Consider the following 16,319-nt stretch of genomic DNA (forward strand, 5'->3'; position numbering starts at 1 on the left):
TCTTAGCTGCCTTAATATGCTTTCACCAATTGTCTCAGATTTTGAGTTTTAAAAAAAATCACTCAACGAGAAACATATGTCAAGAAATCAGCACAAGCCTCGCCACACTGAATGTAGCAGAAACAGAATCTGTTTGAAACAAAAGGCATGGTTTTGTAGATACAAGGAAAGTTTGACTCGAACTGAGAAGAGCTTTTGACAACAGGAGCAAGAAAGAGCATAAAGGCAAAGGTGTAGTTCTATTTAAACAGTATACCCAGCGAATACATGGATTTGTGATCATAAAGGATTGTCTTTCAATGAATGGCATAAGGCAATAAAAATTAATACAACGCCTCTGCTGTGCGTCCTGTACCTGGCAGATCCCAGGGCAACAGCCTCTGTCGGCGTTGCCATAGAGAGTTTGAAACTCGCTCACATGTCCTGAGATCCTGTTCACATGGTGATTTACTACGCACCTCACGCCATAATGTAGCCAGATCAATGCTCGCTAACGCTTTGAGAGGACAAGGTTATAATGTCTGTGAAGAAGTATGGGGTCTTTCCAACAGAGGAAGCAACCGACGCATTGACATTATTGCTTTTTAAGCCATACTGTTCTGAAGATTTCATCACTGATCCAAAAAATTAGATTTGAGACCACCGACAAGCAGCCAGAAGAGGTTGATGTGGAAAACAAAGGGAGAATTTATGAAGAAACGGTGGACTTCTATAAGCAAAAGTATACGCTCTCATCCATCTCTGTAATCGGCTTGATGTTAGGTGCTTGAGGAACCATATCTTTTTTTCTTTTTTTTCCAACTTTTGCAATACCATTGGGACGATTACAGATTTAATTTATAACATCGCCGTTACTACTCTCAAGAAGTACATCGAGATCTTCAAGAACCACGTCTGTGGACCTCACGTAAATGTTTGACGTGCCTCACTCATTTGCCTACTCTTAACCTCATACTACGTTGTGTGAAAAATGAAAACCTACAACCTGTTATCCAGTCATTGACCGGGTCAGGGATGGAATGAATGAAACATATATAGGCTGTTTTTACAATGGGGTCGCCACTCCCAAGGTGATTTATTAATGAGTGATAAATGCTATGAAATGATAATGGAGAGTGTTGCTGGAATGAAAGATGACAGGGAAAACCGGAGTACCCGGAGAAAAACCTGTCCCGCCTCCGCTTTGTCCAGCACAAATCTCACATGGAGTCACCGGGATTTGAACGACGGTATCCAGCGGTGAGCGGCCGACGCGCTGCCATCTGAGCCACGGAGGCTCACTACCTTTTGTATCTATCTGTATTATTGTTGTTCAGGTAATCTTTGTCCTTGGGCAACCTGCAGCTGTTGCGGAAGATTGTATAATAAAAAATAAATTATATTTCTTTTTTATTGTTTCAGTCTTGATTGGTCTGAGTTTTGCCTTCCAGCTGGATGTTATTCAATGAGGAACCTGACAAGTCCAGAAAAGTGTATTAAAATTCAATGAATTTAATAACATTTGGAAACTGCTGAAACTCATTACCTTTGTTCATAGTGCCACTCCTCATTCTTGAATCTGAGATTATTATCAATTCCTTGTATCTCAAAGGATCTTACAAGGACTCCTCATTTTTTGATACAGTTCTAGCTGATGGAAAAAAGTCTTTGTTTGAGATATTATATCAACATCACAAACACTGACACCTGCTATAACCTTAGGTAGACTCTTTCTGGATTCCTGAATCTCATAAGCCTTCTTCAGAACAGTACTAAAAGCATACAAGCCAGTGTAGTACATCCCCTTTGTCATAATCTGACCTTTCCAGTGCATCATTAAGGTCAAAGATAATTTACAAGAACTTTCCACACAATCTCAAGAGTATAAGTCGTCTGTGAAAGTGCTGGTTGTTATATCAAGGTAGAGGCACAAAATTCTATTACTGCTGTTTAGACATAGCAAGAGGTGCAATTCATTGCTATATAATACAATATGCAGCGATCATAGGCCTTGCAGAAAATGCTCTACTTCCACAAATTACCTCCAGTCCATTCTGTTATGTCCTTGGTTCCTCCAAGCGTCACTGAGGTCAAAATCTTTTGGATCATCTAACCAGCATAATCATGACTATCCTCGGGGATGTCTGGTGTTCAGCCCCCCCCAGTGCCTTCATCACTAGTCTTTCTTCGGGCATATGGGCTAGCGCTTAGATGGTCCAACTACTAGATTCTTTACCTTCTCTCCAGTTTCTTCAGGATTATTGGCTGCTGATAAGGAGATTGATTTCATTCTTCCTTCTTCTTATGTTATTTTCCAGTACAGGACCCCAAATCCTCCTAACTTTTCTTCCAAAAAAAAAGAGTGTCTGTTTCTCACTTTGTTATGCCGCAGGTTTTTTAACTATACAAGGCTACTGGGCACATACTACCTTATTGCTAATGTCAAATACAGTGAGTTTCTTTCATCGGTTGGCCGGCAGGTACGCCCAGCTTACCTGCCTTCCGGTGACTCATCACGTCCTGTTACATAGTGCAGTGACAGTATGGAATGCCCACACTTTGCAATTCAGATCCGTACTTAGAACGTGTAATATGTGTTGATTTGTTGCTCCAACTCTTCTCGAGTTGTGAAGTGTTACTCCGGGGTATAATTCTCATAATGCCTTCATATCTGAACACGGTAGAGGAACGGGTATTTACGTACGATAATTATGTGAAAACAGTGTCTTGCAGGGAAGTCGCTAGGCGATTTGTAACACAATTTTCAGGTGTACGCCCTCCACATAGAGACCGTGAGGAAACTCAAACAAACTGAGAGGAAGCGGTTCTTTAATCGATAAGAAGCAAAGTGTTAAAAAACATGTACTCAACAAGGAAAAAGTAAATGAAATAGCAGAAAGATCAGAACATACACCTACAAAGTCCGTAAGATAACTTGGACAAGAAGCCAGGGTTTTGAAGATCTCAGGTAGGGGCTACGAAAATGTTAAAATTGAAACCAGGAGGAGAACAGTTCCAACATCTCTTGACATAAGGTACGAGCTTATTTTCTTAATTTTAATTTTTATCTCATGTCATGCATGGATAAAGTAAATGAAGTGCTGCCCTTGTTGCTATGCCGTGGAGCAGGGAGTGACGAGTCAACAGGAGGCAGATAAGCTGGGGGTGCCTGCCGGTCAACCAATGAAAGAAACTCGCTGTAATCATACTGTTCATAGTTTGTTACTGTCTTTAAAAAGAGAAAAACCTTTAAATTCCTTACATAAAGTATTACAGAAATTTAAACATATACTACAATATTTTTGAGAGTGATCAATTAAAATCATTGCACTGTGAACATTTCTGTTAAAAAAAAAAAAATGTTGAAACTAACAAACTTGCCTATCCTTAACTAGACCATGCTAAACTGATCTCTCAGAACTGACGAGAATGACTGGTTACAAACTGTTCTGTTATTGAAATGGAGAGATTCTTATCCAAGCAATAAAAACAATCAAGGCTCCTTTTCCAGAAGATAATAAAAGACACTGATTTTCCTCCTTCCAGTAAATGTTCCCAAGTACCTGGGTTACCCTGTCAAATTGAACTCGTTCTCAGCTGCCTTTGTAAATATGATTTGGCATATCACATATCTCTTTTCAATAAACTTTATAAATAAAACTAAGTATCTTTTTGAGTCATGCCATAAATATTGCAAGATTTTGTCATCTTTACCTTAAGCATTAGGAATTTGTTTACTGTATTAGTATTTAGAACTAAAGAACCACATTAATTAAATGGCTGTTTACAATACCACTAAGGCACCTTCTGACAGTTTTTACAGGAAAAATCTCTTATATGGCTTGTTCCATGCTTCACGTGCCTAATTTAAAATCTCCTACTTTAATAGTTAGCACATGGATGTCCCCTTTCTTGAAATTAATTACAGTAATTAATTCATTTACAATACTCGTAACAGTGAGAGACGGTTTCTTCCACAATTTTCATGCTAATATATACACTAGTTTGAAGTCTGTAGTTTTTTAATATTTTACTTTCATATTCAGTAAAATAAGTAAGTATGAAATAACTTTGTTTTGATCTTTGTGAAACGTTATTTCTAGACAGGCTTTTAACTGTTTAAGCTGGCACTAACTTAAAACTTGGGTGAAAACTATTGCAATTCACGGAAAGCCACAGATTCACACTAATGTTAAATTTAATAACATAATTTACTTAGAAACCCATTGAAGATATCAGGATTATTAAAATTTGGCAGAATTTTTTTTTTTTCAATGGTCAGTTCCCATAACTTTAATTTTTAATAAGAATAAGGTAAATTATCTATAGCAATTTAAAAAAAAAAAGTTTCAAATCTTCAAATTACATTTATACACTGTGCATTAATCTGATGAACAATAATAGTTCTACTGTTCATAGGACATGAGAAAAAATTAATAACTTAGAATTTTTCCTTGATTATGATACTTTTGGCTAAAAAAACAAATTCAGCAAAACTTGAATCACTAGACCAAAAATGTTTTATTGGGATTGTTAATGTGTGCATTCTTCTCTGGATGCACCAAATTTGAAATCTCTTACTTTAATAGTTAGCACAAGGATGTCCCCTTTCTTGAAATTAATTACAGCAATTAATTCATTTATAATATTCGTAATCGTGACAGATGTTTTCTTTCAGGATTTTAACCATTGTACTTGAAATAAACTTTTAACATGTAAGGTCATGTTCAGTACATACAGTACCTATCAGAGATGTTAAGCAGGCCAATGACCTTAGATGGTAGGCCCTTTTAAACAACAAGCAACAAAAAATGTTAAGCACAGAACAGAAATGGCCAACAAGACACCAGTGGGATCTGAACTCACAAACTTAATGTGGTCGTTAAAATTAAATATTCACTAACCATTAGCTTGTAAAGTGAGCTTAATATATAATCCTTTATTTACGAAACTCACCCTCAACGGGTTTGCCGTAAGACAGTATTATAAAAATTTTATGTCTTGGAATATAAATGGTTCCTTAAAAGAAGCACGGAACCACCCAGTGGTTCTGGTGGTAGGAGCACAATATTGGAACAGGAGCAATATGATTTGTATGTCAGTTAGTACCACCTTTACATCTCTGTTTATCTTGTTTGATTATTATTATGAGCCCATTATAAGCAACTGATATTTAATGCCTAACATTCTCTTAATGAGCATAATTGTCCGGCTCCATGGCTAAATGGTTAGCGTGCTGGCCTTTGGTCAGAGGGGTCCCGGGTTCGATTCCCGGCAGGGTCGGGAATTTTAACCTTAATTGGTTAATTTCGCTGGCACGGGGGCTGGGTGTATGTGTCGTCTTCATCATCATTTCATCATCACGACGCGCCGGTCACCTACGGGTGTCAAATCGAAAGACCTGCATCTGGCGAGCCGAACTTGTCCTCGGACACTCCCGGCACTAAAAGCCATACGCCATTTCATTTTCAATGAGCATAATTCATTTGTGAGGTGTTACAAGCCTTTCCTGGATAAGATGTGAATTCGTACATACTATTTCGAATTTTGTATTTTATGTTAACAGTACAATGAGTTAGTCCCACATGACAATATACTTCAACTTCTGGTAGTGGCAGTTCTAGACCCCAGCTGGGTGGGGTATTGCCCACCCTGTATTGAAGTGGCAATTTATTTTATTTCTTCTTTTCTGTAATACCAATGCAGTCTATTACAGAGTTTTTCTTCCTCAAGAGAACAGGCCTTCCAAGTTGAAGAGCACAATGATTACATATGTAGAACACTGATGTAATGAATCTAAGAACACGATGTTGGATTGCGAGTCAGTTCATGCAGCAGTATAAAAAGCAATAAATAGCTAATTAGAAGGATTTGAAAGAGTCAATCAGTTTAAAATTCCAGGTGGAACTGTAACAGAAGATAATGTACCTTTGGAAATTAAACAGCAGTTGGCAACAGATGCCACTGTAGCTTTCTGCAAGTCCTCGGGTCATCTCTAGTGAAAAGTTGAAACAACTAGTATACAAAGCAATTATAAAACCAGTTGTACTATTTGGGTTGGAGACATGTACAATAGCTACAAAAAGATGAAAATATACAATTGTTAGGAAAGAAAAATATTACGTACAATTTAGGGAGCAGTCTGTGAAAACTGTGTCTGGAGGCTAAAGACACTGAGTTGGAAGCTCTGTATCACAGTCCTACTGTAGACACAAACATCAAGGCATGAAGACTGCATTGGCTAGGGCATGTGCAAAGGTAGAATGAACATCGTATTTTGAAGAAAGTATTCCACTCAAAACCTGAGGGCAACCACTCTACGGGTCACCCCAGACTCAGATGTATGGTGTGTCGAGGCTGATCTCTGGAAGCTAGAAATAAGGAATTGGAGGAGATTGACAACAACTAGAGAAGAATGGCTAACTCTGGTGGCTGACAAGGCTCAGGCTCGTCAAACAGCTGTAATGCCAAGGCAGTAATTACAGTAAATAGCCAAAAATTATTTTTCTGGCTTTAGTGGGCTTATACTATATACCTTGTTGAAAGTAAATGAATAGATTATGGTATACCTTGAACTGAGCAAATTGTTGCACTTCTTTTTAACACTGTCCATTACCAGTGCTACAGCTGCAGAATGTTTTTCCTCAATGAAGAGCATAAAAACATATGTCAACAGTGAACACTCAAACGTTTTGTTATTGTGGAAGCCATTTCTTTTCAGTTTTTACTGTGTTAATCTATAACTGCAAGGTTTTTCAGTCTGTCAAAAATAATTCAGGATAAAATAAGTTTAGAAAATGCCTGAGAAAGAAAACATTCACAGCATTCCACACAGCTGACGCCATATGTCCAGAAGAACGTGGAGAAGTAAATAAAGAACGTTCTTCAAAGCTTCGACTCCATCTTCTATGCTTCTGTACAGTGGTTGCCGACCTTGGACCAACATCCTTTTCCACTGAACGGTGCCATGGTGGCCGGGTTGTAGGCAAGGGAAATTTACTTGCTTTACGGTTTGAGAAAAAAGACTTCTTTAATACACTTGATTACTGGATGACTGTACCTCAGACTTCTTTGAAGACTGAACATTCCATATCTAAGATTTTATTTCCTTAATCCATCGTCATCTGGACCTGTGGGGTCAGCTGTGTGGACTGCTGTGAAAACTGCTCCAAAGGATACATGACCGCTAACGGACAAACATTTTCAAGGGCAGTGTTTGGCATGCGTAAGGAAGTACAATTTTGTTTTTAATTAATGGTATCTCTTTCAGATATATTGTTTCCTTTTTCAGGTATTATATAAATTTACCTTCAATTACTTTTTGACAGGGTGAACAGCAGTAGATAAGAACATTTAAAAAATCTGAAGAACCTTGCTGTTACAGATCACTCAAAAACTGACAAATAATGTGCTACTGTCCTCAGAATGAGGAGAGAATGAAAAGTTTTTGAAGAATTCTGAGCCCATTTAGCACTGTACTGTTGGGCAGCAAAGGATACATATAATGCGAGTGTTAATTCAAAATGTCGCCCTGTTTCTTTTTTAACATACGCATGAGCTGCCCACCCAGTTTTAGGCACCCAGAACTGCCACCGTCCTCAATTAAATAAGTTCACATTTAACAACACCTTCTATATTTATGTATCATACCATAATTTATCGATACATACTTATCCTACGCTGAAACTAGCTACAGTAGGCTACATCTAATGTGGAAAGTAACTTATTTGTTTTAATTATATGCAGTGAAATTAGGTGTGAATAGTAATTACTACATAATGGACATGAATGTTCAGGAAAGTATTATATTTTTACTACTGTAAGCCATTATGAAACAATGCTTTCTAGCCAGTGCTTAAAAAACAAGTATTTCAGTCGAGACATTCAAGATAGGCCCAAGTTAAGAGCAAAACTGCATTCACCTTTGTTTTTCAAATAGATTTTAACAAGTCAAGGTAATGAAGTTCAAGTGTTTGATACAACCAGGTAAAGTTATCCACTATTACATAATTTACAAAGAATGTTCCCTATTACACGTTTAAATAAGAGAAAAAGATACCAACAACAATATATCAAACCATAAGCAATTAGAGAGAGAAACTTTCAGAATTAGGCAGAGATATTAAAGTCCATTATGAGTATTCACCAGATTTAGTATCGACAGATTCTGATGCATCAAGACTGAGTGCAAAAGAGACTAGAACAAAAGTAACACCAAAAAAGCATTTTATAAACGATAAATTATTGTGAATTTATTAGCCTCTAACTACACAAAACCTCATTATTTATGACATGACTTTATGTTTTACATTTTATTAATTATATCTACATAGTTATTGTACTTTCTCCCCTTGTAAATTTTTATGTAACACTGGAGAGACACTACTCAGTGTACTGAAGGCCATTTACAGTTATTTGTGTGCTGCAATACTTGAAGTTTCTACACTACATCTGCGAATTACTTAATAGTTCTATCCTACCTTCTGATGTCAAGTTTGGTAATTTAATGCTCCCTCTTTTGGGTCGCCATGAGATTTCAGACTGCTCCTCATTAAGATCAGAGAGGTAGGAATTGCCAGCATTTTCCCCTCTATTTTCTGGACTTTTAGCTGAAGATTTATCACATTTGGAATCATCATCAGCTTTTTCAGACAAGGTGAGATTCTGAAATTGGGATTCTTTCAAGGGAATGCCAGGGACTAGTTCTGATGACACATCTGTATTATCAGATGTAAGTCTGGGTTTTAAGTTATGTTTCCTCTCTTTGTAGGGCGTGCCTTTTATTGTTTTATTAGCACCTTTTCCTTCATTTGCTCTTCGTTTTGCTCTCAAAGCTGCGTCATCCTCATCGCTACTGCCTTCGGTGTACAGCTCTTCACCCGATATCCACTGCTCTTCTTCCTCCTATGTGAAAAGAAATATACACTGTTATCCAACACCAGTATATAGGACATTAATTATTATTATTATTATTATTATTAATAATACTGCATCATCATCATCAAGTATAATACAAATTAAAATGAAAAGAAAGGTGGAAGGACTAGTAGACCAACACTAGATCCCATCTTCAGTATGAGAGAGATGATGGTAAAGCAATTGTAATCATAGGTAATAAATTTCATATTATTCTGTATTGTAGAACAATATAAAGTAAATCAAGAGCTAAAACTTGTTTCAAATATATGTACCTTTTTTAAAAAGTTACAATAAATGAGCACTGAATAGGTGGAAACCTTAAAGCAATTGTAATGTGGAAGAGAAATGGTGAGAACATGCCTCAATATGGAATAGTGATAGTCTTCAAAAGGTGGAAAAATCAATGTATTTTCTATAAAATAAAATTTTGTATACCAATAGGATAGGCTTACAACAAGGGCCTTTAGATAAAGGTATGAAAAGTAGGAAGGATATGAAAAATGACTGCTTGCCTGCTTGTTTAAAGGGACCTATCATCTAAGTCATCAGCCCATACAGAAAATAAATGATTGAATATGTGCAAGTTAGGTACAGCTGGCAAAAATAAAAGTAACTGCTCTGTAGAACCTACGTTCCCTTTGAGTGCCTTCGCTACTATTTGGAGATAGGCAATGTTGCATGTTGTTGGACCATGGATTGACATGGCCTGATATCTACAGTTATAATGAACCAGTTCTACACTGACTGAACAAATGTCATGGGATAGTGAAGCACTGATGCGCAGGTGTGTTGTCTGCGCACCCCGCCCCCCCTGTGCCAGCGGCAGTTGTATAGGAGACCTTGTGAGCAGTGGCTGTGCATGTGACAGACGTAACATGGAATGTCGTCGTGAGATGACACCGTTCTAACGGGGTATGGTGGTCGGTGCCCGACAGATGGAAAGTGCGATTTCGGAAGTGGTGAGGGAATTCGAATTCACACGATTAACCGTGTCCAGGGTGTATCGTGAATGACTGAATGCGGGTGTCACCGTCCACAACAGACGAACGACCGGCCGTCCAGCCACCCTCGACCATGATCGGCGACATCTGAGACGGATTGTCAATAGTGACAGATGGGCAACCGTGCAACAAATCACGGCTCAATTCAACACAGGCCGTGCTAGACACGTCTCCCAGTGGACAATGTATAGACAAGAAATGTGTTTTTCCACCAATCAATACACAATTTATTGTAAATAGATTACACTAGTACCGGTTTTGATTCTTAACGGCCATCATCAGCTAGTACATGATTAGTTTCCAGCCATTAGACAAATCAAAAGGTCTTATTGTGTTAGACATCCATCCCCCATTAGACATCCGGAATGTTTTATAATCGATAGTTTTCCCTCACAACTTATTGAAGATGCATCCTAACACTGGTGAGGACACTAACACAAATGTTAAGAAATCACATGGCATACCTCCACGATAACAGCCCCAAGTTGGGTTGCATTCTCAGATTTCCTATGGTTCACCTTTTCTCCAAAGGAAAAGTTTCATGGATTAATGCCCGAAATACCGAATGCACTTCGAGTCAAAGCCATTCACATGTCTGCCTTTGGATCCCAAAATTGTTGGATCAAACCCGGCAGAGGTGGTCAGATTTTTGACGGGCAGGGAAAGTCCATTTAACACTCCATGTAATAAGATGTTAGTATGTAAAAAAATCTCTAGTAACACACTTGGTGTTCACCAGACAAAATTTGGTTTATTCTAGCCCTGAAGTAAAACAGAACAATGAAATTTATTAGCAGGCAGTCAAATGGCTTCATATTAAAATGCCTGCACATGGTACCTGAGGCCATACGATTATTATTAATAGTATTATCTATATATTAAAAGAGATTAATAAAGACTGCTTTGGCAAATCCATCTGTCTGTTCTACTGGTTCGATATGCTTCATTTTTATTTTATTCCATCCAGAATTACCTGCCAGTAAATCTAAGGCATTGATAGGTCTCTAAGTTCAGCCAAATTTGAATAATCGTAAAGTCATATCATTAAATGATCACTCCAATAATTGCAGGCGAAGGCTTACCCTAACCCGCAATACATTTTGTACTTAGCAGGTTGCTAAGCGATTAAATAAGTTACAAGATTGTGAGCAACTGCAAAATCACCTCGATAATGTTGTGAGATGGACAGTAGGCAATGGTATGATGATAAACAGGGATAAAAGTCAGGTTGTGAGTTTCACAAATAGGAAAAGTCCTCTCAGTTTTAATTACTGTGTTGATGGGGTGAAAGTTCCCTTTGGGGATCACTGTAAATACCTAGGTATTAATATAAGGAAAGATCTTCATTGGGATAATGACAAATATGATTGTAAATAAAGGGTACAGATCTCTGCACATGGTTATGAGGGCATTTAGGGGTTGTAGTAAGGATGTAAAGGAGATAGCATATTTCTCTCTGGTGAGACCCCAACTAGAGTATGGTTCCAGTGTATGGGACCCCTCACCAAGATTACTTGATTCAGGAACTGGAAAAAATCCAAAGAAAAGCAGCTCGATTTGTTCTGGGCGATTTCCGACAAAAGAGTAGCGTTACAAAAATGTTGCAAAGTTTGGGCTGGGAAGACTTGGGAGAAAGGAGACGAGCTGCTCGACTAAGTGGTGTGTTCCGAGCTGTCAGTGGAGAGATGGCATGGGAGGACATCAGTAGACGAATAAGTTTGGATGGTGTCTTTAAAAGTAGGAAAGATCACAATATGAAGACAAAGTTGGAATTCAAGAGGACAAATTGGGGCAAATATTTGTTTATAGGAAGGGGAGTTAGGGATTGGAATAACTTACCAAGGGAGATGTTCAAAAAATTTCCAATTTTTTTTGCAATCATTTAAGAAAAGGCTCGGAAAATAACAGATAGGGAATTTGCCACCTGGGCGACTGCCCTAAATGCAGATCAGTAGTGATTGAAATTGAAACATTTATGAGAATGCCTACTAAAAAGGAACATACTAAAATCATTAATTAAAAAGATAAGAATGTTGTATCATGAGACTAAAAGCAGTGTACATTTTTTTTTTTTGCTAGTGGCTTTATGTCGCAGAGACACAGATAGGTCTTATGGCGACGGTGAGATAGGAAAGGCCTAGGAGTTGGAAGGAAGCGGCTGTGGCCTTAATTAAGGTACAGCCCAGCATTTGCCTGGTATGAAAATGGGAAACCACAGAAAACCATCTTCAGGGCTGCCGACAGTGGAATTCGAACCCACTATCTCCTGGATGCAAGCTCATTGTGATACAAATTCTTATAATTTTGTTAAATACCACCTATTCAATACAATAAAAACTTACATATTTATAAGTTGTTGATATGGTACACGTTTCGCTCCTTTTTCGTGAGCATCATCAGCCAATTATCATTTACTTAAGGTTATATAAGATCATGAATCTATTCTATTGGATTAAATTATGCTTGTAAACCTGACTGACAAATCTTACAATATTTTACAACTCATATAACAATAAAATTATGTCTTTAAGTTAGAACATATTTGTCTACAATATATCTAAGTCTAACATTTTATTGACGAAACTCATCTGGTGAACATCCTTTAAAATCATTTTATAAAACCTTTTGAGATCTGGCTAACTGTATTGATTCAATGTTGCTTGACTTGTATGACTGTCATTGAAACTTCGTTCACTATATTAATAATTTTCTACAGTTGAAAATTGCCTATGTTATGAACATTTAACTTGTTCTCAATGCTGCTGGAGTAACATTTGTACAAAATGTATTGGCATTAATTTTATGTTGTCAATACGAGAATACTGTTCATGAACAAACTTGCTGGTGAATAAACACTTTCTAATGTGAGGTAGAATTTGAATTGTTCTCGTATGTTCCAAATTTGGCTTGTTGGTATATTTTTATTTCTGCTGCGTGATTGTCTAGTGTTACTCCTAGCCTCTTGAGAACTACTACGTGTGTTTATTCACCAACAAGTTTGTTCATGAACAATATTCCGGTATTGACAACATAACATTAATGCCAATACATTTTGTACAATGTACTATGTAGTGCAAATTTCTATCTTTCATGTTCAAAAAGTTTACCATTTGGGGAAGATACTAAATGTTTACAAATCTAAAATGCTATTGGTATATTCATTAGGTTATAAAAGAATGAGTACAGGTGCTAAGATACTGTGTTTTTGTTCAGTGATTCACTATCTATAGGCCTATCTTGTTTACAAGATGAAGATATATAACTACACTGTATATATGACAGTTTCTGACTTAGCTGGTGGAATGTGCTGGCCAATGTCAAGCAATTCAATCCTTGACAGCAGATTGCTTAGAACACAGACAGCTGGCACTATTATAACATCAATAGGACTCTCTGATACTTTGGCCAATCTTATGGAATCTCTTAACACAGTCATGCTGTTTAGACAGGGTCTTGATTAAAACTCTAGTTCATTACCTTAGGATAAGGCACTAGTCAAATAAAGTATTAATATCATCTGATCTATATCATAACGGTACAAGCAGAGATCAGGAAAAAACCAAGACATTTAACAATATAAAAGTAAACACTTGGCATTACTTTTATTCTGAAAACAAAATTGGAATTGCAGACCTTAGCTAATAAACCTTTAAAAAAAATAATCAAAATACACTTCCGAAAAACAAACTCTGAATACTGGTAGGCTAATGATTAACATGTGTGATGAACAGAAATGCGTAAAATGTATGGAGGAGTAGAAATGCTGCCTTCAGATTACATTAACTTGATATTAATCTTCTATTTCATGAATAATAAGTGCAAGCCACAAACAACAGAGAATCTTTGAAACTGTCATTTCTTTTAAGATATGAAATTCTCTGCAAACCTGAATTAGCAGTTACATGTGTGAGGAAGAAAACATGCATTCATAACTAAATGTTAAAAGTATATACTAAGAATGAACATTACCTCCTTTTTCAGTCTCTCTATCTGTAGCTGGGCGAGTTTTCTCAAAGCTTCCGGCGGAGGAGATGGTGGTTTTCTTGGATTAGACATGATGGTAAACTGCAAAAGAAAACAAAATAACTTATGAGACACCCATCCCTTCCGAGCACTATTTTTCCATGATAAAATAATCTAAATTATAATAACTGTACCAGCAGAGATCAGATAAAAACACGGCATCGAACACTATAAAACTAACGATTATTAACGATTATGACACATGAGAGTCTCAATTAATCTTCATTAATTCACAACGGGGAATTGAGTTCCAAAAAGGATCCTCGCATAATCTTACGAAAGCTATGCCCGCAGGACCTCGGCAAGATGTTTACCCAAACTTTTATCCCGCAGGTATCTGTCACAACTCGCGATGGCATGAAGAAACTGCCTTAAAGCTAAAAATGTGTCATCATCGCAACAGCTGTCTCCGAATCACACGCTCCCTAGTGTCAAAAACATCCGACGAAAACAAAACTGGAGTCGGCGTTTTTCTTTATGTTCTCGGCTTGTTAATTCCTGCCGAAGTAATTTCGGTAAAATGTGCCCATACAATATAAACATATTATTTGCGTGTTTACAGTAGAACTAGCAAGATCCACAGAAGCAAAATATATGAAATAACTAACTTAATCCAGAACATCCAACGCGTTGTAATAGAACTAAAGACAGACCTCTATCCCCAAGTCAATAGCTGTCTGTCTCCAGCTGGCACAATCCAACGTATCGCTAATCTCTTCCAAGAAATCAAACACAAATCAAACTCAGCAGTAAGATCTTCAAAACAGTGCTTACGTTTCAGAGCATACAGAATAGCCTCGATCCAATGAGTGACGGAAAAATCCACTTTGCCGCAGAAAAGTTCTTCAGACTTTTATAATTGTCAACCGATCAGAGGTCAATGATACAAATTCCTTTACTTAATTTTCAATACAGTATGGCAGCGATTTCCAGGACATTAATATCCTGATCCTATATTTATGAACAATTTTTCTGACCATGTCCTGAGATGTACTGTTGACCAAAACTAAGTGTAGCCAACATGACAGTTATACCTTTCTGTGCTTGTTCTGTGCCAGAGCAAAGCCATCTACAGAAAAAAGAAGGCACGCTTGGCATCGCTGTATCTGTCTGTCAAGCGGAGGCTGAGGGAAAAGGGGGCGTGTCCGATTTTGAATGACTTCACCCATATTCACTACATTTAGACCAACACGACGGTTATGATAAACGCACACTCAGTTTCGTGTCGAGCGTCGAGTGATCTGGACGGTTCCAAATCTTGACGTGTACGCGTGTCCGAAGTTAATAAGTGGTTGTTTGTGTAACAGTCGGTTTATGTGAAGTGTTTTCCAGGCGATGGATGCTGAAAGTGGGGGGTGGTGGGACACAACGTCCACCTGAACCTGTGGTAAAACGAAAAGATAAAACGACTAATTCTAACCTCACCAAACCTGAGTCAACATCTACTAATGCTCTCAGTAGCACTAACGAAACTAATGATATGGACTTGGATACTAATACCACGGAAGCAGTAAAGGAAACATATTCCCGAGCACACTTTGGTCCGTGTTTACTGATTGTTGAATCTACGGACAATAAAAATGTTGCAGGTATTCACCCTATGGCTTTAGGAAAATTATTCTATGACACGAAAATCCCCGGTATTAAAAAAAATGTTCGAAAAGGGCGCAATAGAATCCAGGTTGTGTTTAACCAAGCATCACAGGCCAATGATTTTCTAAATAATCTTATTTTACAAGATAAACACTTCAAAGCATATATTCCCTCATCGAATGTTTTCCGGGTCGGAGTAGATAAAGATTTAACTATACCAGACATACTCGAACACATAGAGACCATATTCCCAGTGTTCAAGGTGCAAAGGCTTAATCGCAGAGTTGTAACAGAAAATGGTATAGAATACTTATCGACAGGTTCTGTGAAAGTTACCTTAGGAGCACAAAAGTTGCCTCATCAGGTCAGCCTATTTAGCGTTATATTGGAGGTCCAACCATTCATTTTCAATCCTTTAATATGTAAGAATTGCCAACGTTATGGCCATTTAGCAGTTCACTGTCGCGCAAAATCCCATAGATGTGGACGCTGTGCTTTGTCACATCTTACCAAAGACTGCCAGCAGGAAATACTTAACTGCCTGCATTGCCAAAGGACCCATCAAGTGGGGTCGAAAGAATGTACCATGCATGAATATCAAGTACATATTAAGAAAATCACGTGTACTGATAATATTACTTTCAAAGAGGCTGCTGAGCAATTACATCCTGCATAATATGACCCAACCCTACACCCCCAACAATTCCCACCACTTTCGGCACCGACTTCCCAATCTGCTGTTGACACACCAAGGACAAGAAAATTTACCTCGGTAAGCTTTCGGGAGCCACGGCCAGTCCCGAG

At 37.7% G+C, this 16,319-nt stretch overlaps 1 protein-coding gene across 5 annotated transcripts in view; it reads right to left on the reverse strand.

Annotated features, from left to right (window-relative positions):
• LOC136884253 (uncharacterized) overlaps positions 1 to 14,911 on the reverse strand; it is a 38,573-nt gene extending 23,662 nt beyond the window's left edge. Inside the window, exons 1-3 of one of the 5 annotated variants that reach the window (XM_068229860.1) lie at positions 14,697 to 14,911; positions 13,869 to 13,964; positions 8,778 to 8,883 (exon numbers count right to left, since the gene is read on the reverse strand). In XM_068229860.1, the coding sequence (XP_068085961.1) occupies positions 8,778 to 8,883; positions 13,869 to 13,955 (193 nt within the window). In that variant the 5' untranslated portion in view covers positions 13,956 to 13,964; positions 14,697 to 14,911. The other 4 variants (XM_067156315.2, XM_067156318.2, XM_067156317.2 and 1 more) reach the window with 4 other exon arrangements.
• Positions 14,912 to 16,319: the final 1,408 nt, after the last annotated feature.

Source organism: Anabrus simplex, chromosome 12, assembly GCF_040414725.1.
Source record: "Anabrus simplex isolate iqAnaSimp1 chromosome 12, ASM4041472v1, whole genome shotgun sequence".
NCBI classification, from domain to species: Eukaryota; Metazoa; Arthropoda; class Insecta; order Orthoptera; family Tettigoniidae; genus Anabrus; species Anabrus simplex.